General features: G+C 40.4%; 1 protein-coding gene across 3 annotated transcripts in view; it reads left to right on the top strand.

Moving 5' to 3' along the window:
* Positions 1-27,095, top strand: part of DGKI (diacylglycerol kinase iota) — a gene marked incomplete at both ends in the record, with an annotated part of 219,496 nt that overhangs the window by 40,610 nt on the left and 151,791 nt on the right. The window contains one exon of one of the 3 annotated variants that reach the window (XM_084261010.1): positions 148-236. The exons of the other annotated variants lie outside the window; for them this stretch is intronic. Within the exon in view, the coding sequence (XP_084117136.1) occupies positions 148-236 (89 nt within the window). Of the gene's footprint in view, positions 1-147; positions 237-27,095 lie in introns of those variants that run through there. 3 annotated transcript variants of the gene reach the window in all.

Raw genomic sequence — 27,095 nt, forward strand, 5'->3', positions numbered from 1 at the left:
GAGGGAGGGGAAGGGGCTTATGAATTGAAGCTGGAGAAGATTTCCTCCAGAATTCAACACCTCTTTGTTCTCCTATCCAGCCTGGCTCTCTGAGGTGCTGGGCTTTCTGATTTATTTTTTTTCTTTCCTTTACTCTTCCTGGAAGTGATGAGTGTGGGATGCATGGATTTCTTTTGCAAAAGCAGCAGGAAACAGAACAGGTGTAAATTGTGCATGCCAGGCTCCTTGGATAGCTGGTAAGTGGGCTCTTGCAGGAACTGTTGAATTTTAAGCTTTTCGGTGACATAATGGCCAGTCTTGTTTAACTGCTGTCTGCAAGCACTGAATGTGTTGCAACCTTTCTGTATCTCCTCCCTCTAATAATACAAGAAGAATGACAGTTATCATGTGTGAAGCTGTATCTGCTGAGGTCTTTTTTTAGATGAGCTGTATTCCACACAGTTTCCCAGTTGTGCCGGATCGCGCTTGCTCGTGGTGTCGAGTACAGCGCACGCACAGCGCTGTGGAAAATGGCTTGAGAATTGGGATGGGGAGAGAAGAGGGGCTTTGGGAAAGATGGAGGGATGACACCGTGTTGCATTCAGCAATGCCAGTCATTTTGCTTGTAGGCATCGCATGAGCCATTTTTCTGGGCTGTGTTAATGAATGCCTGAATTTGCTTCTGGAAAACAGTAGCACTCTCTACTGCTGGGCAGCTCTAGCACCTGGGTATTGTGATTTCTTCTTTCAGGGTGCCCACAGATACCCTTTCCTTTCCATTCAAAAGGCTCACCATTGCGAAAATGGCGTGTCTTTCCTGGCTGAGAAGGAAGGAATAGGAGGACTCCCTTCAGAAGTTAGCAGTCTTGGGAAAGACATCCCTGCCCCTGCCAAACAAGGGACCAAGTCCTGCGCTTATTGAAGGCTCTAAAGCCAAAAAGAGTTCTGCTGCATAACACAAAGGGTTTGACCCAGAGCTTCCTGACAGATCTGGAAAGACTGCTATTATCTGCAGGTGGCTTTAGATCAGGCTCAGTGATAGCTCTGGTTCCTATGACGTTCTGCTTTGCTTTGTGGTTGGAGTCTCTCCCGTCTCCATCTACCTTTGTAGATGATCTCCCTTGTTTTCCAGGCACACACTAATAGCAGGAAATTATTTGCCTGTGTGACCTTGACAACAATTTCTGCATTGTACTGCGTATGGACCAGAGGAATCCTGCTGTTCAGTTGCACTTGGTTTCATCAATCACACTTTAAAAAAAAGGAGTTTCATACTGAATGATGCTCATTAATTAGGAAAGCAAAGGAACTTCATCATCTTAATTGGAGATAGATTTCTATACAAAAACTAGTTAATCAGCAATCTTTGCTAAGCAGGTTTTGTTCTTCTTGTAACAGAAAAATGACTTTTTGACTTTTTGAAATAACTTGTGGAGGTATTCAAAGAAGGGTTTATACTAATGCCATATTGATGTGTATTGATGAAGCCCGAAAACTTCCCTCCCTTTCCCACCATAGAAAATTGCTTTCATTTCTCACTTCTAAAGGAGGCAGGAGAATAATTCTCCACCCTCAGCTAGCAATTTAAGATTGATCTGACGAAGACAGAATATTTCAGACAATCGATTAAAGAACTTCTCTTCCAACCCTAGTTTCAGCTTTTGTGTAGGATTGCATCCTGAGCACAAGAAGACGCTTACGAGCTTCAGGTTATTTTTGAAAACAGGTTTTCCAGAGCAAAGTAATAGTTGAACTGTGTGATGCTGTAGTTTTGTTTAGAGGATGTTGTCCTTCACGTTTTGCACTTGTCTATGCAGGGAAAATAGCAGTGTGCCTGTGGAGGACCTGGACTTCTGAAGTCACGTTTTGTTTTGTTTTGTCATTTTTCAGTGAAGGATCTGTCTAATATCTACAAGGCAATGGAACAACTGGAGTGAGTGCTAATGTGTGTGAGAATTGTGCCCTATTTTGGATTCAGAGTGTTTAGAAAGTCCTTCCTTTCCCAGTACATGTGTTTTCCAGTAGAAAATACCTTCTAATGACTACTAAATAATACTGATATATTGGTCATCTAAGATAAAACACAAACTCCTTGCAGTGCCAGAACATCTCTAGGGAATTAGAAATCACTCACTTCAGTACTCTCAACTTCAGTGTGTCTACTGTTCTGTCTCAGCATGGAGACTGTGCCTAGTAAGCATGGAGCTCTTTGCCAACCTTCCCTTGAGGTTCTGACAGACCTACATGGGGTGGGATGAGGAATTCCCCTGGGCATAAGTACTCCCTTTGGGCCTCTAGCCAAGCAGCAAAGAGCCCAGGAGAAAAGCTGGTCCTCATGGGAGGTGCAGACTGATCTTGCAGTTGAAAGCTTGGAAAATTCCACATAAACTCCTGGAAAAGCACTAATGTTTGAACCAAATCCAGCCATTTTGGGTTTCAATTTCCAGACAGATTTCATGCATGTAAGCAGAGCATCGTCTGAATGCGTGATTTCAGAAAGCTCTTTAATCATCTTATTGCAGTCCCTCTTACCCAGCACTATTAATAAGCTGAAACCCTAAGAAAAAAGTAAAAGCCCAAACAAAAAAGAGACCTGGGACCTCCTTTCCCCTTGCTACATTGGAAGTAACTGTTGGAGAAAAGGAGCAAGGGGGTCTGACAGTTGAGAATAATTCTGGCTGTGTTACCTGTGTCAGTTGTTTGGATGGCTGTAGCTGGGCGTGCTATTCTCTGTGGAGATAAACCCTTCACTTCTTCTATTGGCTTTAGTGAAAATAATGTAATGTCTGAATGTGCATGAAGTTTAAATTGAGTATATTGCATTTAAAAAAAAGGAAAAGTGTTGAATATTCATGTTGAAACCAATGAGCTAATTTGCTGAGCCGGGGTGCATAGACATTTTTTAGAACAGTGTCCTTTTCAAGTCTGTGCATTTACTGAACCTTTTGCTTCAAATTAACTTTGCAAATGTAAGGAGTGGGAAGTGACATTTTCATTCCCCTGTTTTTGGAATGGTCTGTATAATGTTGTTTGCTTGTTTCCTCAGCTCTAAAATGCATGTATCTGATAATTGTGGTCAGCATTTCATAAGTTGTGTTTAGGCTGAATATGTTTAACAAGTTTAATGTCTCCTGACCAAAGGGAATTTCACAGATCAAATTATTAACTGCAACTGTATAAGCAATTGGAAAGCATTTTTCCCCCCACTTAGCCTGTATTTGAAAGTCTAACTTGATGTAGCTCCTTAAAGATGGTGGTAGTAATTGCTTTGTACTGGGAACTCTTGAGTTAGTCCTTGAATGCAAAAACCTGGCAAGAATATGCTACTGATTGGTTTGTTTGTTTGTTCTGGGGTTTGTTTTGGGTGGGGCTTTTTTCTTTTTGGATGGGGGGGAGGTGTGGTGGGCAGTTTTTGGTGGGTTTTTTGATTTTATTTTTTTTACATGATCAGTGGTCAGAAATACCAATGAAGGAGCTGGAATTCTGATGGAAGTCTTTAATATGTGAGAAGTATAGCTTAGTTCTGTTTTTGTATTTCAGTATTTTCAGACAGCAGTAATTTGCAGTCAGATTCAGGTTGGCAGGCTCTGATTTGTGTACATTTGTGGTGATCCCAAGGCAAACTTCAGTTTTCCAGTAAATTGTTAACATCATGTAGAAATATTTGTTGAAAGAAAACTTGAGATTTTTTGCATCAGAACCAAAACATTACTTTATTTCTTTCAATACTCTGGGTTTTGATCTGTATGTGTCTTGTTTTATATAAAGTAACTTGAGAACCTGAGGGGTACCGGACCACAGAGACCGGATGATGCTCATCTCAGATTGCTGCAGGGGATAACGTGTGAAATAGCAGAGGTACCAGTGAGGATACGTGATACATCCTAAAAAATCAGCAGCTGTTCATGACAATTGACAAAGAATCAGTGTGGGATCTACCTCCAAAACAGAGCAGTGAGGTCCCGGAAATTAGGAGATGGGCAAACTGCCTTGTCGCTGCAGGAGCATTGAATGAAAATCTTGGGACAGCGTGGTGCAGTGTCTGAGTGGATGTAAATCCAGGGTCAAATTACCATTTCATTTGAAAGGAGGAATCTTACACCTGTTGGACTTTGTAAGAATGAAGTTGCACAGACATGTGATCAAACATGAACACAGAATGAGGACACTGTTGCCTAGTAGACTTCACTTACTAGGTTTTTCAGAAAAACTTTTCTTTTAGTAAGTTATATGTGAGGACTTTGGAATACCTACCATGAAATGGTGACAATAACAATTAGAAAGTGAGTATAATTTCTGCCAGCTCTCATCTCTGACCTGACAATTAAATACTCATTTTAGATACTAGGTTCTTAAATTCCTGTTTGTTTCGATCTGAAGTAGTGCATATGTTTGATATCTCACCCTGGAGATGGATGAACATCAGGGTATCCTTACTTTTCGATTTCTAGGAGATCTGTGTGCAGTGGGCTGCATCATCAAATGTTCCTAACACTTGAATAATCTCAAAAAAACTCAAAGCAATCCAGTCCTCAAAGATGAATGCAGTCAGGACATGTTCTCTTAAAACTCCAGATGAGTGTTTGTGCCCATGCAGAACACTGCAAGCACACAAAAGTGTGTGTACTCAGAGTGCTGTGGCTTCATTTAAAGGAGTCTGTGAGCTGCTGTGGAGCTCACAGCTCTGCATGCCAACTCAGCCCGCTGCTCTCAGCACTGATGGTAAAGAGAAATCCACCTGAACAAGGGAGATGAAGAACTCCATGGCCTTTAGACATGGAGCACCCCTTTCCTTAAAGGGGTTTCTCCCTTTGCCCAATGGTGCCAATGTGCAGAGTTAAAGGTGAACGAAGAGATTTCCATCTGTTTGTCAGCCTGTGTGCTCTTTGAAGAAGCAGAGCCTGCTTCATTTCATATTCCAGGGCAGTTTGCAGTAAATTCATATTTGAAAAATGGGAGAGGAGAAAGTATTTGGTAGAGACTGTAAAAGACAACAGAAATTTCCAAGTAGATTTCAGTGCAAGAGGGACTATGTATCATGGCGACATTCTCTAAATGTCAAGTAATGCGTGCTGGCAAAAATGGTCTAAATTCACATATAGTGATGCGCTCTGAAGCTGTGGGGTTCTTCAAGAAATAAAAGTCACTGTGGATATTTCTGTGAGGATATCTGAACAGAGTGTTACTGCAGTTGAAAAAAAATAAAAGAAGGAAAAACAAGAGAGGACGAAGGGATTTCAGAGGAACACAGAGAAGGTAAACAAGAAATCTGTTGAAGTGGGTATCTGGGTTCATCCATCTCTTCCGTAATTTCTCAGGGATCAGTCTCTCCTGTAATAATCTTATTCTACTTTAAAATGGTCGATGGAAGCATGTACTTCCACGGTAATTAATCAAAAGCGGCACTGAGGTAGGAAACCTTTGCCGAACTCCTACTCTTGCCTCCGCCTGCACAAATCTTGAATGAAACTCGCCAGGTGTTTCCATATTTACTGAAATTCCCTTAACTCAAGGTTTTCCCTCAGCTTCAGGGTAGAAAATGTTGGTCTAATCATTCTGAATTGTGAATGAATCACTGGAGTCCTTTGGCTGATGAGGAGCTCCTATGAAGAGTGTAGTGCTCTACTGCCAAAGGTCTTTGTTTGTAATTGTGATTTAAAGAAAGCATATTAAATGCTTTATTGTGTCACTTCTCTGCTTTCTTTTCTGATTAATATGTGTGCAGTTGTGAGGAACTGAGAGCAGCTCACGTGGCCCCGTGTTTGAGTGGGAAAGTGCTATTTTAAATCAGATTGGGAAAGATTATTTTAAAAGCGAAGATTGTGCCCCTAGCAAAAAGCATTGGAGGCGTGGGGGCATGGAGAAAGTATCGGGACTGATCTGTGTAAGCCTTTACTGAGTTCTCTGTTGGGGTATTGCCTCCTTCACAGCCAGGCATCTGCATATTTTGGCAAGACTGTGATACAGAAGCAGAGTAGACGATGCATGACTTTTACTTTCTCCCCATGAAAATACAGTCTGAGATTTTGCTTCCAACAGAAATATGCTTCACGTTGTTGTGTTTGGCAGGTGGTATCAAAATGGGGGTGACTAGTACAAATTAGTACTAAAAGCACTCAGAGGCTCCTGATGGCAAAAATCTCTGCCCAAAGGGGAAAAAAAATGCTATTTAGGAGCAACATCCGCCTCTCCTCACAGGAGACGAGGCTGGGAACTAACTCCAGTGGGCTGGCTGAGCTGAGGTGAGTTAAGGCAGTGAGGTGAGCAATGTGAGAAGCTCCTGTTATTCAAACAGATGGGTTTGACAATTCACTAACAATATTGGCAACTCACTGGGTCTGTCTCAGGAAGGTTGTTGGGTCTAGGCATGTAACTGTGGCGCTTGGGGTTTTGCTTCTCTTGACAGGCAAGGCCATTTCAGTACAGTATTTATGTGTTGCCTGAAATATTTCTGTTCCCTTTCTTGTACACTCCTGTGTTTATTTCCAGATGGATCTCTTCTGCTTCAAAGCAAAGTAGACAGATCTGCTTTACCTTTATGGACTATGCACTTTGTAGGATGTTTTAGGTGAGAAAATTAGTGTGTAAAATTGTTAGCATAGTGATATTATGAAAGATTTGTGCAGTTTTCGTGGGGTTTTTTTTTTATACAAAACTCCCTGTGTCAGCAGACCTCTGGATGTGACTTCCATGACAGAAATATGTGCCTAAAATTAGTTACAGGACAAAATGGATCCTCTATTTATTGCTTAAAAGCTCATTGACATTAGGGATCAGTCCATGTTTTGGTGAACTTTTAAATACATGGTTATTTCCTGTATAGTGCAGAAAGGATCCTGCCTGAACAAAGTGGAATCTTGAGCATTCTATGGGAAAATACAAAACTGTTGTCATTATAGAGCTAATATGCTCTTAAACTGATCTATACTGCCTTTTCTCTGAATTCCATATTCTTCTGCTTTTCCCTATGGAAGAAGGACATGTTTTTTCTGAAAATGCTTCTACTGATGTAGAACACTTCATTGGTGTTCCTAAACATAGAACCAGCCGAAGCGTTCTGTAAATCAGTTATAGCCAGAAGTTCTTGGTCCTGATTAGTTTGAGGTTCAGTCCTCCAAAAAATGATTTGGCATATGCATATGGACTTCTTTCTCAATTTTTACATCAGCCCTGCAAGGGGGGTAGGATTCAAACATTGTTAACTATGGTACTTTCTGTTCCATGAGGTGTACCCAGGTTATACTGTTTTATTTAGCAAACTGGTGTATCTTTTTCTTTTTCTTTCTTTTTTTTTTTTTATTGCAGCCATGTCCTATTTACAATTTCTAGGAAATGTTTCATGTCTGTGCTGCTTGCTTTAGAAAAACCATGCTAGCAACAATTTTTGCCTTTCATCTGTAGGAGAGGGACCTTTCTGTTTTATAACAATTTTGCATTCCTTTTAAATATAATTCTATGGAGAAGAAATTTCAGTTGGCATTGTCCTTTCTAGGATAAAAATCACTGACACCATAGGTACTCTTCCTCTTGGATCAGGGCTGCTGATACTTTCAAGGGGAGAAGGTGAGAAAGGCTCAGAGGTGTACTTTAATCTAGAGATGCAGGTGAATTTGAATAGATTTACAATGCTTCTCTTGAAACAATTCAGAGCTGAAATCTACAGGGCTTGAAATTGGAAGAAGTCTGAGACAACAAATGGAGCTATTGGGTTGTATAGAAAATGATTGTCTGCACAGCCCAGTGAACTGAGCGGAATTGCAGAAATAAAGACAAAATATATGCAGCTGAGTTCCCAGACTCTTTCCTTCACTGTCAGTGCTTCTCATGAAGCCTTACTAGTGGACTAAAATGCTTTAAGTCTCTTTGGTGGATCCTCCTTAGCAACCCAGTTTCATGCTGTAAAGGCTGTGAGCATCTTCACTTCTTTTCTCCTCTGCACAGTTGTTCCCAGTCTCCTGCAGACACCTGGGACATGCTGGCCTCACTGGTGCTGTGGGGCACTTACTGTGTCAGCATTAACTGGTAGCTGAAAGGCAGTGTAAGCGTCTGAGTGGTCCAGTGGAAGCAACTACTGAGGCATGCTTTGACTAAGTATATTTAAGTCTGTTCAATCTAAATACACACAGAATATTTCAAGCAATGCTTGCTACCTCTGTGTTTTTATACAGTATTTGAGTTACATCTGTGAGAAAGGGAGATACTTATTTTGCGTGTAGCTAAGGCACGTCATTCCCTCCCACCTTAACCTCCAGGAATGCTCCAGGAATTATCAAAACTACTGTGCTCTTACAGCCATCTTCTTTGGACCACCAATAACTAACCCATGAGCAAGAGCTGTGGTATGTTACAGCTTTAACGGCGAGCAGCTAGTGCTTTATTTCCAATACATGTGAGCTTTGAGATAACTGCGAATCTTCTAGGGATTTGGATTTAATATTGATATGCAGACAAATCCCTAAGCCTGACTGTAAAACTGCTCAAGGCTGGAGATAGGCTGAAGTGGCAGTATTTAGTCACACTGCTTCTGGTTCCTCTGCCAAAGCTGTTTAGTTTCTGATCTGATTGACACACTCTGCATTTGTTTGTTTGATTTTGGGTGTGGGGTTTTCCCCCCTTTTTTCTTTTTTTTTTTTTGTTCCTGACTGCATTCTTTTTAGTCTAAAAGAAACTAAATTGCATCAGTCTGTGGGTGAAGATTCTCGGTCTAGTAACTAATCAAAGAGTTATCAGGCTTTGGTCTAAAGGAGTGTTATCGTGAGCTAGAACAGTTGTTGCAAAATGTATTCTTAGAACCTGTTTGGAAACTGGAAATAGGCTTTGGGCTGATGAAACTTGTCTCTAGGATATATAAAATGAGAATTAATTGTGGAGGTGCAGAAGGATCATTTGTAGTGAGTGAATGGACTATATAAGAGAGGTTGCAATTCTGAGTTGATAGGGCTGCTTTTCTCCATCTGTGTTACTTTGCAGTTATCTCAGGCAAGGATTGACTGTGCATTAGTTTTTAACCATTTGCAGAGAGACTTAGTAGTCACTGTAGGTAGTTCTATGAATATTTCTGCTTACTGCTCAGAGAAGCAAATAGAAGTCAGAGAAGGGAAATAAGCAATAGTAATTTGATCAGTGAAACAGAACAGTTTATGGATGAGAAAAGACTCGATAGAAGAAGTTACACCAGCTTGAATGGCATGAGGACCAAGCAGAAGGCAGGTAGGGAATGCTAATTTATTCTTTAAGGCAAAGCCAGAGAGCATAAAAAAAAAATTGCCAACCAGGTTTAAAAGAATGGAGATAGTATTGAATCATGAGCAAAACCGATGTGCTGCATCTCATTGCCACACAATGTCATGGAGTCAACATACCTGTTAGAAGACCAAATAAATCAGTCCACTGGTGAGCATGACGTGGGAGGGTTTGACGCAACCTGTCTCAAGGAGACCAAAGCTTTGTGCTTGCCATGTTCTTGTTCTCTCTCTACAAGCATCTGTAACCAATTGGCTGCAGGCCAAAGCTGCAGGCTTAGCTAAATGTTTGGTCTGTCTCAGTAAGACTGCTCTTTCAGACTTAGGGTCTGTCTACAGTATGGTACACTATTGTACCCTTTGCCCTGAGCTAGGACAGGCTCTGAGCTGGAGCCTGAAAACTGACTCGCTGTGTTGAATTGATCCTGAGACCAATACAAAAACCCCACCAGCAGGATTGCTGGATCCTGCTGGCTCAGAGGGGCTGAGTGGGCTGACGTCCATCCACACGAGGTGGTACAGACGTGGAGGTGCTTGCTGTCACATAGGCATCAGGACTGTCTGTGAATTTTGAACTGAGATGGAGGCCACCCTTGCCACACTCTCCTAACATTTCCCTACTAGCCAGCTTAGTTGATACCTTACGTGAAAGAACCTAATTCCATTCCTCTTCATAAAATACTGTTCAGGGAGCCCGTATCCCTTAACGTGGGGGCTAGTAATCTAAAAATGTGCATGCATTATAAAACTCTGCATCAAGCACAGGAATCTACTTCTGCTTCGAGCTTTTGTTCTGGAGCTTGTTTTTTTACAGGTGGTTTCTGATATATTTCAGTGTTTTAATTTGTGCTGAAAGCTGAAATTTTAGCCTGTGTGGGGTTTAGTATTTTAAAACCAGTTAGGAACTGCAAAGAAAATTCACTAAGCTTGACATAATCCATATTACCCAAATTATTCTAGTTTTTCTGTTCAAGACATGTACCTCATTATCTCAGAGAATCCATCAAACTTCATAAAGATCAGTCTGAAAGAAGGAGTTTTGCCCAGTTGCCAGGCAAAGATCTCAGATCTCAGATCTCTGTTGTGTTTGCAAAGCAAGGCAACAGGAATGGAAGCTGTGTTTTTCCCCTCCAGATTCCCAGTGCTCTAGACCTCATTGCAGAGCTGTGCAGAAGGATACAGTCCACTGAACTCTAATGCTGCTCTGTTCGCTGTTTGAAGTTTATATCAGCTGAAAAACCTGATTTTTGAGGAGTTCAGCAGCTGCTTTTGGTTCAAGTTGTAGTAAAGTCTTCTTGCAAGGTGGTATTGCTGACTTCAGTGAGCTCCATTTGTCCTTCAGTGTGTGGCATCGTAGAGATCCATGCCAAAAAGAGATTCTCTATAGAACCTGACATACAGTTTCCAGGAAAAACAATGAAAAGTACTTTCCAGTTCCTGTATATGTGTACACAGTGCCCTCCACCACTCCCCTGAGGTTTGGCTGTTACATTAAGGAAGAGTAATGTGGTTTAAAGAAAGAAAACATTGGCTGCTTGTAAACCTCATCTCTTTGCTACTGTTTCCAGTTCAGAGGATTTCTGTTTTTTTCCTTCCTTCCTTCCTTTTTTTTTTCCTTTTAAATTGGTATGTGAGCATCTTCCCTGACTGGTAGTATCTGGGGTTGAAGGAGAAGTCAAAGTGGTCCTTCTTGTCATATGACAAGGTGTACACAGCTCCCATGAGGAAACAAATGTTTTGAGAGGTTCAAGTGATGTTTCAGGTATCATATTCTACCTACCTCTGATCTCAAGGATCTCATCTTGCAAACTAGAAAGAAAAAAGATTTTGCTTTGCCTATGCAAAGCAATTTATGGGGAGGGAAAAAATATCAACATTTCCTCCCCCAACTCATTCTAAAATAAAAAAAGCCAACAACCCAGGAAACAAAAAAATTCAACAAACCCCCTAAAATTAAAAAACAAACAAAAAACCCCCCAAAATGTAGGGAGGGCAGACCTTTACAAGAAGAAATGTAGGAGAGAGAAGAAAAGATGTCTGAAGAACAGAATTCACTTTTAGCTGTGTATGAAGTAAGGTGCATGGGGTCAGAGTTCATTGTCTTTGATTCTTTGTTCATTGCAAGCAGGTCTTCTACGCCCTTGTGCTGGTCTTTTGAGGGCTATCTTTGTCCACAGAAAACAGTTTTTCCTGGCACTGGTGTGTTGGGGGAAGATTGCCATCCCCACTCCCCATGGGGTCCAGCACTGACCTTTCTAACCTGGAACAAGAGATTTCTCATCCTCTGTGCAGACCAGGATTATCAGACATGGAACATCCACCCTTAGCTTGGCAACTGCTGCTTGGTACAGGGCCTGCAGAGGTGCAAGTAATGTGTGGTATGGAAATAGGAGCACTGGGGCAGTGGACTCTGGCACTAAGTGAGCTGTCTCTGTCTCATTCTGAGAAGAGTTGAGGAATGGAGTGGGTGGCACCTGCTTAATATAGCAGGTCTTGACACATTTGTGGATGCAGCCACCAGCCAAAGGAACAGCCAGCATCCTTTACCTGCTCTCAGGTACCTCATACATCTGCCTCGTACCTCTTGCCTTGGAGGATGAGTGGCTTGTTGTTTTAGGTGGCTGGAGAGATGTTTTCCTTCCAGATACCTCAGCCTAGAAAAAGAAAAGCTGTAGGTCTTTTTAAATATCACTTTCATCTAAGTTATAGGAAAATAAAGTTATGGAGTTAAATTCTTTTCTTCACAGTGGGGGTGCCAGATGAGTGGGATTTTTTTAGTCATTAGTGTAACACAAGCAATAAGGATATTCTGATTTGCCTGAAAAGGATGACCTGGAAAAATCCCATGAAAGATTGATTACATGGGGTTCTGTCTTTTCTGTTTGAAGTCTGTAAGTTCACACAAGGACTTGCCCTTCTGGCTACTCATTTTCAGAACCCTTCTGAGGTGTACCCAGTGCATAAAGCAGCCTCCCAGTACATTATGTATCATAAAGTAATGCATCAAACAGACAAAACAGGTACTTTGTCAGGAAGTTCTGCACTTAAAAAAAGTGATATAACTCCTTGCTTCCAACCTTTTTCATTAGGCATTAAAAAAAAAAAAAAAAGAAAAAGATTTTTTTTAAAAAAAAGGCAATTTATTGCTAACTCTATACCAGCCAAAATGGGAAATGTAATCATTGTTTTGAAATTGAAAGGTCTGGTAGGGATGAAAGCTGATGGAAGCGGTGAGGTATGTTGGCAATGGCTGCAAGTGATAGGCATGTGGTTTGATATAGCTATTGCCTTGTTTGATTTGTTTTTCTTAACGTGCTCAGTTCCTCCATTTCCAACAGTGTTTATACTTCAGCTCCCTGTTTCCTCTGCTTTGACACTTGGCCCACATGATAATTAGGTAAAGAGAACAAAAGCTATGCTTACCTACTTTTCTATAAGTAACACAGGAGAAGTAGGTCTTCAGAGGGGATTTAAAAGGGAAGAGGATAATGGTTTAAACTGGCACAGGAAGTAAACTAAGGGGATACAGAATTTAATCGTTGTGGTGGATAACGACGAGAGTCATGAAAATAAGGGGAATGTTCAAGTTGCTCATGTTTTTGGAGGAAGCACTGGTAAAGAGGCTTAATAAATCTGAATCAAATTAAATAAAGCACTTTTGACATGGAAAAATACATAACATGCAAGAAAGATTCTATTGTCTATAATACATTTAATTTCAATTTAAATTAATTTGACAGGTCAGGCATTCCATATGTATCTTTTTTAAAGATGAAACACGTTTTTTGGGGGGAGAAAAGGCACTTCATACCTCTTATGTGATATCTGTATTTGGTACTTTTTTGTGTGTGAAAAATTCATTAGAACTCAAAGTGCCCAAGTGGAAAATCAAGGATTTCTTTTTATCCCACATCTCCTCAGTGAGAATATCCTCCCTCTCCTCCTACCAAACCTATATGGAATTATCTTCATTTGTCTGAAACAGCCCAAGGGAACCAGCTAGAATTCCCAACAGATCTTACGTGTTAAAGTAGCTCTTATATTTTTCTCTTTCATTCACTGCAAATACTTGTGTTCTTTGCTCTTCTTATTTTCCAAATGCAATAGGAGATGTTTTAGATTAGGGAGCGTTTATTTGTTTTGTTTTGTTTTGGGGTGGGTGAGTTTTGTTTTGTTGGTTTTTTTTTTTTTCCTGGAATCTTCAAATGAAATAAAAGAGGGAGTAGACATGATTAAGGAGACAAATTGTTCAGCAAAGTTAGGCCTATCTGAGAGGGGAGGTTGAAATTTAAACTTACAGTATTAATCTGGGCAGTACTATTTTTACTGACATTACTTTTCTTCACATAACTTCAGCTGATCAGAGTCAGGCTCGATTGAAATGCTTTAAATCCAAAGCCAGGTCTTCTCACAGGAGATGCATTCTCCAGTGACTTTTAGATGAATGGAGCTTTCTCAGGTGGACACAGGTAATAACTTTAAAATAACAAATCACCCAAAAAATACCTATGTGACTTAAGAGGTCTCACTTTCTATGTCAAAACTGGGTCCTCCTGCACAGTCTTTGTGTGGGTGAGGAGTTAGCATCTCCCTATGACACTCTGCAGCAGTTTGTGGAGGAGCTGGTTGCTGTTAAGAGCTGACAGTTGTTCCAGAGTGGTTTCTCCAGGACATAGACATACAGTGTCTGTGAGGTCAGACTGTTGTCTGCTTACTGCTGGCTCGAGCCCATGGCATAGCCTGTCCTCCTTTCTCACACTGCATGTTCTTGTTGAGTCCCTTTGTGCCCTCTTTGACTCTTGCCACTGCCCTCAATCTGAAGGTCTAACTCTAGGCTTGACTGCCAAACTGTGGTGATTGCATTAACTTCCTAAGGCTATTTTTAAGTTTTTAAGTTATTAGGCATTTTGGAAAACTGCACTGTGTACACCTCTTCCAAAATAGTGCCTTTTATTTGAAAAGTAACCAAAATCTTCACCATGGATTTACTTCAGTAGAACCACATTTCCCTCACTGAAACCAGCTGGTAAAAGATCAAGTATTATTAGAAAGTATTTTATAACACTGACTGACAGATGCACCTTTGTGCTGAGTTCAACTGTTAGCATGAATTGTTAGTGGTGGGCAGTGGTTGTACAAACAAATACAACTGAGGGCACTAGCTCAAAAGCAGTTAACTGCAGCAGGTGAAATTTATGCTGAAGGAAAGGATATCTTGGCAATGAGGGCATTTGTTGGCTCGTGAATGGAACCAGGATGGGAATTTTCTAGTTGTACTGGGATTTTTCTACCTGTAACAGAGCTGTTCCAGGGAATCGGATCTGCTATTGCTGCTGTTCTGTGTTTCCTCTGAAGTAGTCTTCATAGACCAGCAATAGAGACATGTTTCTGGGGAGACCCAGCAAATTTCACTGTCAGAATTGAGGCCCCAATATGAATTAATAGCGCCTGTAGCAAAGGAAAAATTACATTTTTCTTGAAATAATCACAGACAAGATTGACTTGCAACACAGAGACACTTTAATTCTTGCTACACATATTCTGTCGTTCCTTAGTATGTTGCTCATTATATCTGTTGTTATAGTATGGAGGATTGATTAGCTTTGGCAACAGAGCTGCAAACTCTTCATGCTGCATGCTATGAGATGGAAAAAAATAGTTGGGAGGGATTTTTTTTACGCTAGTTGTGTAATTACTTGCTTTAGAACAGAGTGTGATCTCTTAAAATGGAGTCTTGACTGGGCTGTTGCACGTATTGCTGTATGAATGTCTTGAGGTAATAGGAATGTTGTCATACCGTGTGTGTTGGGAGGAGGAAATGGGTGCATGGTACACCTGAAGCCCTAGAGGTGCATCCATTTTGACCCGCTGAAATTCGCGGGGTGATTTTTTGCAGCATTATGGGTGGATATAAAACAGGTTTTAAAGCACAGGGAGCAGGGAGAACAGACACACACCACCACTATCAAGATACTAAATCACATCCATCTATGACAACGTAAAGAGATCATGCTAGCAAGACATTTTGCATTGTGTGTCATTTCCCTCCCCCTCTCTCAGTACTTTTCCCTCTGCTTTGTTCCTAGGACTGATCTTAACTGATGCTCTGTGTGGTTGTCGTCCACAGCTCAGTTTCCCCAAAGGAGAGATTTCTAGCTAATCCTAGTTGAATCAGCAAGATAAGGATGTTGGAGTCATGCGCTGTACCCCAAGACTTGGTTTGAGGATGAGTTGTTATTGAGGGAGATGGGGATGAGACATGCTTCCTGAGGAAGATCAGTCAGATGAGAAGCTGGGAGTGGGAGCACAAATGCAGCTATTCCTAGGATGAAGTGGTGTTCCATTTCTGGATACCTGTTTTCTGTTCCCGTTGCTCCTCTGCATGCACTCAGTGCACAGGCAGAGGAGGTGAAAATTACAAAACTTGCTATATAAGAAATTCATTATTCAATTGTTATTAGATAATGCTTAATATCAAATGACTGGAAAAATTGCAAACTTTTCTATAGGTGATCCAAATGTAAAATGTGACCTTCCTCCTTCCTTTCTTCTGGAAATGAATGCAGTACAGTCAGCCCCTGGGGTTCTCGAGTCACTTTGATAGCTTTGAGGTAGAAAAGAAGGAAACAGTGCATATCAACAGCCTCTGAACTGCTGACATAGTGCTTCAAGTGACAATACCCAGCTATCGGAATCCAGTTATTCATTATCATGTGTTTTATTGGCAAGTAGGAGTTATAGGAGGAAGATGGAGAACTTTTCTGAACTGGAGTATGGCCTATGAGCTGGGTTAGGTGACTGCAGCCAATTTATGTCCCTTTTATGTCCCCTAAAAGGAGACACTGTTGAGATTTCTTTTTTCCTTTTTTACTTTATCCTTTCACTGATGCTGTAACAAGCCTTTGACAGCTTGGTGTTGGAATCTATTCCCTTAGTGATGGACTTCTCTGGATTCCCCTTCTGAGTTACTTGTAAGTGCTCGTCTTTGTGCACATCCATCTTTTAAAGGTTCTTTTTGCTATACCTACTAATTGGATTGTATTCATTACCTTTCTAGAAAATCCTTTGCTTGTAGAAATGGATAGTTATAACTCTGTTTCAGGGTATTTCTATAGAGTGAGGATAAAACCGGTTGGACCCATCTCTTCAGTAGCAGTACTCCAGGTGACTACCGTCCTTGCTGTAATGTAAGGGCACCAGCTGATGGCTGCACCTGCAAGGAAGTGGTTCAGTGGGGTACTAATGTTCAGTTTGGGGAGCACAGTGCTGAATGGCTCTTTGTTTATATACTGGACACACATTCATGCCCTATGGAAAAAGAATGCTATAAAAACTGCAAAATCAAACGTGAAAATATTAGGAAATGCTTGGACGTTAATTTTCCCACCTGCTTGCACATATGCATTATGATTCAGTCTTTAATTACATAGCTGCACACTGTTTTTCCACACAATTCCTACTTCCCCCTGTGCACAGGGCGTCCACTGCTGTTTGAATGAGAAGCTATTAAATATTTTGTTTTCTCCTTATTGTTTCTCATGACACTATTCAGGTCAAGCAATGAGGGAGGAATTACTGATGGTTTTATGGTTCTGTTTTCTTGCTCATCTTGACCACAGCTGAAGTGTACTGCATTTCATGAACACTTCCTGAAGTGGCCTGTCTGATCCTGGATGCTGTGCTGGCCCCATCCATGAACTGGCAATACAAGAACATTGAGTGCCTGCCTTGGCTAAGTAGCCTTACCAAGTGTTTCTGATTTCCTTATCTCCATTGGCTATAATCCTCATTCCCAGTGTCCCATTTTATATTCCCAGTTCTAGGTTTTACTTCCTCTCATGCCTTGTTTTAGTTCTTGTTATGCTGAAATGGATTCTCCCATGTGAGCTGGTATTTCACCATGTCTTCATAAAAAGCTCTTTGTCTCTTCATGCTGTTTGGGTGTGAGTAGGGTTATGGGCAGAGGAGCAAAGAGAGGCTCCTTCCTTTCATCTAGACCTGGATTTTGCAGTCCAGACTGGCAAAGGGAAAGCCCTGTTCAACCTCAGTGCAGGTCTTTGGGCGGATTAGCTCTTTAATTCAGAGAGAACTCTAGAAGTCATGAGACACTTATGAAATTTCAAAGGTTTACCCCTTGAGCAAATTTGAGTGGATTTTCATAAGGACGACAAAAGGTGCTTGTCTGCTAGTCCCCTGTCCTCTGCTAAATTTGTTACTGCTGCAAAAAATAGATTTAAAAGAAGAAAGTTCATGAATGTTTTAAACACTGAATAAACATTTTTTTTCTGGTTTTGTTTTGGGTTACAGCTAAAGTATTTTTGGTAAAACTGAAAAAACCTCTCTGTCCTGAGGCAGCAATGTCATAGGAAAATTCAGCCTGTCTTTAAAGGATAGTATGGCCCATATGCAATTAAAAACAGGGCCTGTACACTGGGACATTTTAATCTAGCATATGAACAGTTGTTTGATATAGTAAACACTGTAGTGTTTCTCTGTATGGGTGTTTGATGGGTCCTGGTTTGATTTTTATCTTTCTTGACATTGCAGTAATGTCACTGAAGTTAAAGATTTTGAATTTTTTTTTCCCCAGCCATTTTATAATGGTGCCACAGATAGAGCAGCAACCAGAAGAGGTCACTTTTGGGTCTGCCCAATGCAGTAGCATCCTATTTCTGTTCCTGATTACCAACCCTGCACTCTTATTTGATGCACTTGAGTGAGTTTGGGCAGGGTGGGGAAGTGCTTTCTGCACCCTTTCAAGAGAGCTGCCTTCACAGCAAGGATTGAGGTCTTTGGGAATTAGGGCAGTAAAACGGAGTGCCCGTTTCCGCTGGATGTGCAGAGGTTACTCAGCAGCCAGATGCAGCGTAGGTGGGGTGTGCACACCATGTGGCACAGTATGATGCAGAGGTGTGAGCGGCTGGTACAGGGTACAGCACACCTGTGTTACCAGAGAGCACCTCTGGACTTCTCAGAGGAGTGGGTTATGCCAGCCCAGAGCATCATGCTAACATGTCTGTACGTCCTCCAGTGCAAGAGGAAGCTCTGGCACCTCCGCAGGGAACCTCATGCTGCAATGTAGGCTTGAACCAAGAGAGAGATTTTTCCAGTGGCTTTCAAAAACAGTTGGCTGAAATAGGTTTGGATGTGAAGAAGGGTAACATGTTCAAAAATGTCTTCACTGCGTTGCTATTTGGACTCTTGCTTTGGTGGTGCAAATCCTGTCCTCCAAACACAATTGACAACAATGTCATTAGCAACTTTGTCCTTTTTATTACTTTACCCCTAAATGTTCATAACTGACATTGGATTACTGTGATGGACTGCCTGTTTCTAATTTTTATGCCCTAAACTGTACACCATTCCAGACTAATGCTTATCTGCTTTTACTTCTTTTTTGAAGTAAACTGATAGAGTAATTTTTTAAAAAATTTTCTTTTTTTGCTTTGTCACCTATTTGTGGTTTTAAAATCCTCTCTGGATATATCCTGTACTGGAATAGAGCCCCAAACCTCCACCAAAATAAATGCTTAGAGAAGAAAAAAAAAAAAAATGCCAGGAAAGGCAAAGTTGTTTTCATACCTACTCTCAATCTCTCTTCAGATCGTGCTTGGTCCTGCCTGCTTCAGTGAAATTTCTCCATTTGTTCCCTTTAAGTAGTGCTTAGAGAAGATGCAAGCACCATTCATCAGGTTTCTTTTAATTGGTAGGTTAGCATAGTGCTCTGTTACTGGTAAGCAGTAGTAGATGTGGAAAAAGAATGTGTGGGTCTTCTGGCTTCAGATACGGTCTGAAAGCCTGGCTTTGGTATATGTGGGTTTTTTTTTTTTTCAGTGCTCTTGAGTTTTCATAGGGAGTTGAACAAGCCACCAGTATAATCTTGGTACCATTTTAATTTTTAAAAGACAAAATATTATTGTTGCTCCATCGTGGTGACACTATTAGAAAAATCAATAGATGCCGGAGGATGCTGAAATACTAAATGCAGCAAGAGCCAAATAACTTGATTGTCATTATACCCAGCTGGTTACATTTTAATTGATTTACAGGTATATTAGCTTCAAAGGCAATCCCAGTATAAAATATATTGACATGTAGATACAGCACTGTGATTCATACATTTACTGTAATCAATATCACAGCTTGTGTTTAGTGTTTACATTTTGTATCATCATTGAGTTTACCCAAAACACAAAGTTATTTCTAGTCCCGGTCTTTATGTAAAGCTGAGTTTTGAAGTCCAAGTTGGCAAAGCACTGCTGCTTTTGATTAGTATGGTCTAAAACATATCAACTTCCCTTTTCCTCTGCAATGAGAACTGTGTTTCATCGAAGTGTCTTGAGAGTCTTATTTCAGTGCCATGTAGTTAGTTTGCTGTCGCTTTGACCAGGCTTCAAGCTGATCACTTCCATGATGGTTGATCCAGAATCCAGTTGATGGTTGGACCCCTGTGGAGGTTTTTGATTTTACCATATTTCAAATAAAAAGAAAGAAAACACCACGACTTTAAAACAAGTCCCTCAAATTCTACTTTTTTTCCCAGAATATTTTTGTTGGAGGTAGTACTGTATGCACACATAAAGCATATTACTCTGAAAATCATTCTTGTTCTCAGACTTCTGCCTCTCTGTAATGCTGTAAATATATGCGTTCTGAAAAATTATAATTGTTTCCAGATTAATGTGTAGAATCACTGCAGCATTTGAGAAATTCTATATATATTTCTTGTGCATATATCCTCTGTTTCTAGTTCACGGTGAAATCTACTGAGAGTTTAGTATTCAAACAAACCTAAAAGCTTTTGAATGCTTGCTAGTCTTTTATGCTAAACTATGCAAAAGAATCACCCTTGGCATTCTTTCTACCTTACGGTGCCCTGAGATCATCTGAGATGGGGACCCGCACTTTTGTACAGAAATTGGTAAAAAAAAAAAATCCAAGAATTATAGATCTGCTACCCCAGACCTTCAGTATTTGACTTCATGGGCTGTCATGGTGTGAAGGTCCCCAGGCTGACCTGCTTTGTAGACTGACTTGGAGCCAGTCTCTTTTATGGATCTAAATTTTGGAGGAGAAAGTGGATGTTTTTTTCTTTATACAGTCTCTGTATGGCTTTGCAAGCATGGAGGAGTTTGCAAAAATAATAAAATAGGTCTGATTTTCATTTTAACATTGTGACTTCTGTTTGGCAAGCCAGCTCTACAGATCCAATCTTAGTTTTGCTTTATTGGTATTAACTCTGTGTTAAACATCATAGTTCAGCAGTTTCTGAGAGGTTGGTCCCAGTGATACTGCAGGAGATCATTGTTCTGAGCAGCACTGAACAGGAGAATCCCAAGTAGAAATACTTGTGTAGGCAGATATTTTCTCTGCCAAATGTACACCTGTGTGTGTGACGTTAGGTTTTGTTTGTCCTACATAGTGTTTTTTTCCTCCTTTGCATTTCAAGGTGTACAGTGAAGGATTTCTCTGGTTGAAGTATGTGGGATGCTTTAGCACATGTGTGTCAGGTTATGATTTTCTGCTCAGGTCCTCTCCTTTGGGTGGGCACCATATAAACTGATCTTGCACATTCTTCATGTGAATTCTTTTAAAAGCTCTACTCAGTGAAAAATGATGATATTGCAGTTAGGACAAGTGGGAGAGTAGGACAGTGACACAAATGAACCAAGAAAGCGATATGACTTAAGTCATCTGCAGTTCAGATCTGCCAGGCCGAAAGTCATCTCAGCACAGCACAAGAGACAGTGCTATTGAGTGGCTGAGGGATGCAACAAGGATCTTGGGGAAGCCTGTCTTCTCTTGTCTTGGCCATGGCAAAGACTGAACCCAGAGAAGTCATTTCACGTCTCTGCTTCTTTTCCACTCACTGTTAGACCAATTGCTCTTGCCAGCAGGGTCTTCCATTTACAGTATACTATCCTAGCTCACTAAACCCTCGATTTTTGGTTTCAACTCATGCTGTAATGGTGATAATCCCAAACACAGCAATCTAGAGTGATCCTTACCAGTCCCTGGCATTTAGCCATGGATAGCAGGGCTAGATAAAACTGCGGTGCAGACACATTGCGAGGGGGCTGGAGCTCAGCAACACATTTATAGTGTTGCTTTTATTAAAGCTGCCCTTTCTTTCTCCTCCTCCTCCTCCTCCCTCAGATGATGATGACATTGTTTTATTTGTTTTACTTCTATAGTTAGCAAACTTAGTTAGCAAGCCAGATTAAAAATAAAGCGGCAGTCCTCCTCTGTTCTAACACTGTGAGAACTGTTTCTGCCGAAGCTTTGCGATTGTAACAGGGGTATCAAGTCCTACCCCTAACTGGGGAGGTTGTGCTCCAGATTGACGTGCTGTTGAGTGGCTGGTAATTTCTGTCCTCTTTCTCTCTTTTGTGTGACTCCAGGCACCTGATCATTACTGTCATCTTGGTTAAGGAGCGAGGTCCCCATTTCCATGGAAACATGGGAAAATGGCTTTGGAATCTTAAAGGTTCTTTATTTATTGGGTAGCATTTTCCCTCTTGTTTAAGCATTTAAAACAAAGAAGCCTATGGTGCTGAAATTTAAAGGATATTGTGTTAAATGAGGTGGACAGTTATAAAAATGACACTTAATTTCTCTCTACTCTGTAATCCTGTAACAGTATTTCAGTTGGCAAAAAAATGAGCCTAGTTACCCTGAAGCCAATGGAACTAGACCAGTTTACAACAGCCAAGAATTTGTCCCAGAGGTTTGGTAGTCTGTGGGTTAGATTTCCAAGGGAAGTGATGGGAATGTCATCACTTTAAAGTCATAACTAGACAAGATAAATCCCTGAACAGGTATTGCAAGTATTATTGGAAGTATTAGATCTCCTTCAGCTGGTAGATGAACAAGGGCATCTGAAACGTTATTATAATTCCTAATCATCCTCATGGATTTCCTTCTGCAATATTTAGTTGTCCAAATGTCTTATTTTTTAATTAGTGTGTAGTGTGAAAGGAAAACAGCACTGTGCAGACATATTTTTTCTGTAGGTCAATATTGATAGCTATTTAGTCAGAGATACATGATATTATAAATGAATATTTAAATATAATACTGATACTGTGAATACTCAGGCTTGATAATATATTATAGATACTTAAAATATAAAATATATTTACTGCACTAGATTAATAAAGTACTTTATAATGTACTTGGTGCCATGAACAGTGCACAGAAAGATGGAATGCACAGAAGGCAAAGAATATGGTTTATCAGAGTTAACTAGTGGCATAGAACATTACAGTTTTTAATGTGGTTGCTGAAGTTGAGGATTAAAATACTGATTCGGTCAATGACAATGGTAATGTCCCTATTGTCTTAAATGAAACCTGGTTCAACCAGATTTTATAACAGTATACATCCCCTTGCTTCTTACAAATCACCAAATTATTTCCTCATCTGCAACAAATCCCTGTTCTGAAATAAAGAATTTCCCCTCTTTCTCTCTACACTTGAATAGAATCTGTTCCTGTTTATTCTGCATCTGAACTTTGTTCATTTCTGTCACAGCCTTCAGAAAACTCTCCAATTGCAAACATTAAAACCTGTTTGGAATAATGAGAACTACATACAGAAATGTCCCTTGCCAGAGTGTCAAAGGAGTAGCGCAGATAATTAAACCTAATGTGACAAGATACCTGCGTGATATATTGCCTATAAATAGTAAAATGAGAACACAAAAGGGGCTTTGGGTTCACCAGTGGCTTTACATTTTTTTTTCCCATCTGATTCCTCCTCTTATACTGCAACCTTGATAAAGTCACGTTTTGTCTCTCTGAACCTTGCTGGGGAAGAGAGGTAACATAATTTCACTTTGAGCTCCCTGAATATAGGACATCACATATGGAGCCAAACCAAACACAGCAAGCACATTTGCATTTACTTCAGTGTTAGGCAGCTCTTAAAAATTATGAGAAGGTGGGGGTGTGTAGGTGTTTGGGGTGGGGGGGAATATTCCATCTGGGGGGACTAGCACCAGGCTTGACGCTTGATCTTCAGTGTGACAGAGGAAATTCCTAAATGAGATTGCAGGGAGAGGCTCAGGGCACCTGCGCAGACTTCTTACTTCTGGTCAACCTACTTTTTCTGCAAGTTTCCAGTTAGTCTGGTTCCCTCTGTATAGTCGCTGGCCTCATTTTTTTGAGTCTCTCTATCATATGAAACTATGGAGAAAGATGACATCGATGAGCTCTGCAGTCAGGTGATTATCTCAATAGTAAGTCCATTTTCAGGTGGCTTTTTGTTAGTGAGGCAGATTATGTGTATGATAGTGTTGAATAAAAATATCCTTCCTTCTCCCTATAGATGCTGCCTAGAAGTATTTCTTAGAAAACTATTTGTTAGTCCTTTCTGGTCTCATTTGCCTTTCAAGCCAATGAAGATGGACTTGCCACAGTGAACATGATCCCACAACCAGGTCTTGTATAGATTAGAAGGTTAAGATACTGCTCTAAATTTAGGATGCAGTCATTTGGGTGAGGTATGATGGCAACTTCTTCATTTCTGTTCTAAAAGGAAAAACAATAAATACTTATCCTCAGCATCTGATGAAAATATTAGGTGCTCTGACCGAAGCTGATTCTGAAATTCAGAGCTCTATGGGAACAAATTACAGCTGAGGAAGGTATCTCTTGGTTCAAGTCTACACAGTGCTGTCTTACTCCCTGCTTATAATGTATTTTAAAAGCTATTATATGAACAACTCTTTAGAAATGACACAATTTTAGTGCTGTAAAGATGTTTTTGTTACTGATGAGCTCAAAATGAAGCTACAAACAAACTGCTGCTTTGGTTAATGATATATTTTGACATTATAAATTAACTTGTAAGGTAGAACAAATAGTTTATCTCAACATTCAATTGTTTTCTGCTGCTGCTTCTGGAAGAATTCCTGAAACATTTTATTGATGAGGTAATTTGCTCTCATCTGCATGTAGTACTTCTGAAACTGAAGCAAAGGCTTCTGGTGACATACTAGACCACAAGAAACAAAGCTCAAGTTTATCATGTTTCCCCTGATAAAATTACAGTCTTCATCAGTTAATGCAGCATTTATCAACTTTGGAAAGTTGAATCTTGACCTTTCAAGAAAACGAAGCTCACAGTGTGCTGCTACCAGCAATGTTGTTTGAAAATCCTACCCAACATGGGCAGTCACTCAAGCACTGTGTAGGTATTCATCCTCATCTCTATTATTAAATGATTTGATTAGCAGTATATTGTCAACATTGTTGATGTAATGTCATTGGCATTTGAATTGTGATCCTTTTATAACCAAAATTACTGCATCAGTTTCTCTGCAAATTCAGGCAGGTGTTGCTGCATTATTGATGGGCAGTGGCTTCAGCATTTGCTCTTTACAATCAGATGCCTTAAAAACCAATGCAATCAGAATAACAAAATGGGTGGAGGTTCTGAAGGAGCTGTCAGAATCTGATTTAGCATTCATTGTGCGATAGATTGTGTGATATTTGATTTTTGTACACAATTTACTGTTACTTTTTTCTTTAAGTGGGAAGTTTCCACTTGATTTGCATATTGTTGTGAACTGAATGGCTTCAGAGCACCTATAATTTCTGTAGGCACTTCCTTTATTTTGTAGGTTACATTAAGTCCCAGGGGCACAGATTTGACCTGAATCACAATAAGGTATTATTAAGAGGAATTAATTTCCACATTCTAATTTGCACTAGTAAGACTAAAATAGTTTAAAAATTCATTTAAGTTAAACTAATGCAATCTTCTCAGGTAAACAAAGTGTATTTCTGTTCTCTGCTTGCTTTTTTCTTTTGGTGTTGGCTGTAATGTTTTATTAGCTGTCACCATGTATGGTGAGTTATCTGTTTCTGTGCTTCCCAAAAGCAATGGGAATTAGAGAGGTTTCTTGTTTTTAATCTTTCCTGAAAGTGCTGATTTTTTTTTTGCAGTCCTTACTTGGTATTACTTTTAAATAATTGATTTGGTATGCTACTCTTTGTCTGTTAAGAACAAGTAATTTGAGGATAATGCCTCAAATGATACAAAGTAGTATTGCTTCAGTGGAATTGAGCTCCAGAGCTACACCATATTCATCAGCTGAGAATCTGGTCTCCTGTTCCTGGCAAGGCTGCTGCTTGTCTCCAAGTGTTAGGGAGGAGTGGGCATCCCTATTCATTTCAGAGGACAGGGAAGATACTGAAGAAAATCTGGGGTGAAAGGATGGTAAGAGTATTTCACTTATTTCTGGTTGTTTTGCTTTCCCACATGAGAGGTTGTTTTTTTTTCTCTCCTCTTTTGTCATCCAGCACTTTACCCGTGCAAGAGCTTCAGGATGCAATTTGCTTTACAGAAGTTACCAGCCTGTAATTGCGAGGATTCTACTGGGTAGTCACAATTGCCTTCCCAGTGGCTTTTTCTTCTGTAAGAACTTTTCTTACGCTTTCAGTATCACTTCATGGCTTGAAAGCCAGAACACTGCTGTTGGGAAGCAGCATCACTTGCGGAGTTGTCATAACAACCTGCTGTGAGGGCAGCCGGCAAGGATGGGTCTTCTGGTTGTATTAACTTTGCAGGTTAGGTGCTTTTTACAAAATTTGGAAGCACTGGATTTTCTTCCCTCATTGCTGATGTAGATGTGTTGGCACATGAACTCTTTGCCAGCTACATGCACAGCACTGCACTTCTGCTGTTAATGGTTCAGGTCTTCAGCTCCCCAGTCCAGTTCCTCCATGGGTACCTCTCCCATTGCTGGCCGTGACTGTTTTTGTGTTGACCTGTTCACCTCAAGGGCAGGAAAAATCAATACTAAGAAGTACATGTCAATCCTAGCTAGAGCAGAAAGTGGGCATGCTCCCCTTAAAATTTGATTATTTGCTTTTTGCTATGTGGCATTTGTTCATGTTCTCTCATCTTAGCTGTGTTTGCTCTGTCCTGAAATGCAGACAGAAGAGCAAAGTTTGGATGGCTCGGTGCAGTATCACGCAGGGAGTGTGCGCGTGTGATTCATACACTGTGCGTTGGGTCTCCATGCATGCAGGTTGGTTTGGTCGAGCTGTACTGTTACCTCTGTTGAGGAATATCACTAGAAGGAGGGCAACGATACTATTTCAGTAGCACCCTATTCAAAATATTTCTTCTCCCACCTCTCTTCAGTGTGCATTAGTATTTTGTGAAGGATTTATTTGGTCAAGGGACATACAGCATGGAGTTTGGGGGGAGAATTTATTTCTCTTTTTGAAGTAGATTAATACCAAAAGCAGCATAACACCCAGTCATTCAGTGCATTTTTGAGTGCTGGGAAAGTCCCATACAAAGTAATCACAAGTAACCCGGTCGTCCAGCTCTTGGATGGTCTTCACACACATGTTATGATCTTATTGGCTGGATGTTCTTAAGTAGTTTGGATTTCTGTGGTAGGAAAAGATGAGGTTTTATCTTTCCTGAGTTCTATACATGCAGTGAGCTTGCCGAGGGTAGCCTGGCCTGCTATCTTCTGCATCTGCCAGCAGCAGCAAAAAGCACATGGAATATTTTTGCTCCTGTTTGTTATAGTGATGGTCATTTTGTTGTCAAGGTGTTGTTTCCTCCATCAGATTGGTTGCTGTCAAAAGAAATGGTTTCTCTGTATGTTTGTTCTTTTGAACAGGTGATGCAACATTAATATAAGTAGAGAGAAAAGTACATTAAGTTTATTCCTGTACCTTTCTCTCCTTTTGGTGTTGTTGATTTAATGACAGAAGTTTTCAAGAAAAGCACTACTTAGTTTTTATTCACTGTACCCTGGGGAGAGTGACAGTTCAAGGTGTGCTGAGCAGTCCACTTTCTCTCACTGATTTTCACCCAGCAAGAATTAGTTCTAGCTGAAAACATCAT

This window comes from Gallinula chloropus (assembly GCF_964237585.1).
Source record: "Gallinula chloropus genome assembly, chromosome: 1".
Classification (NCBI taxonomy): domain Eukaryota; kingdom Metazoa; phylum Chordata; class Aves; order Gruiformes; family Rallidae; genus Gallinula; species Gallinula chloropus.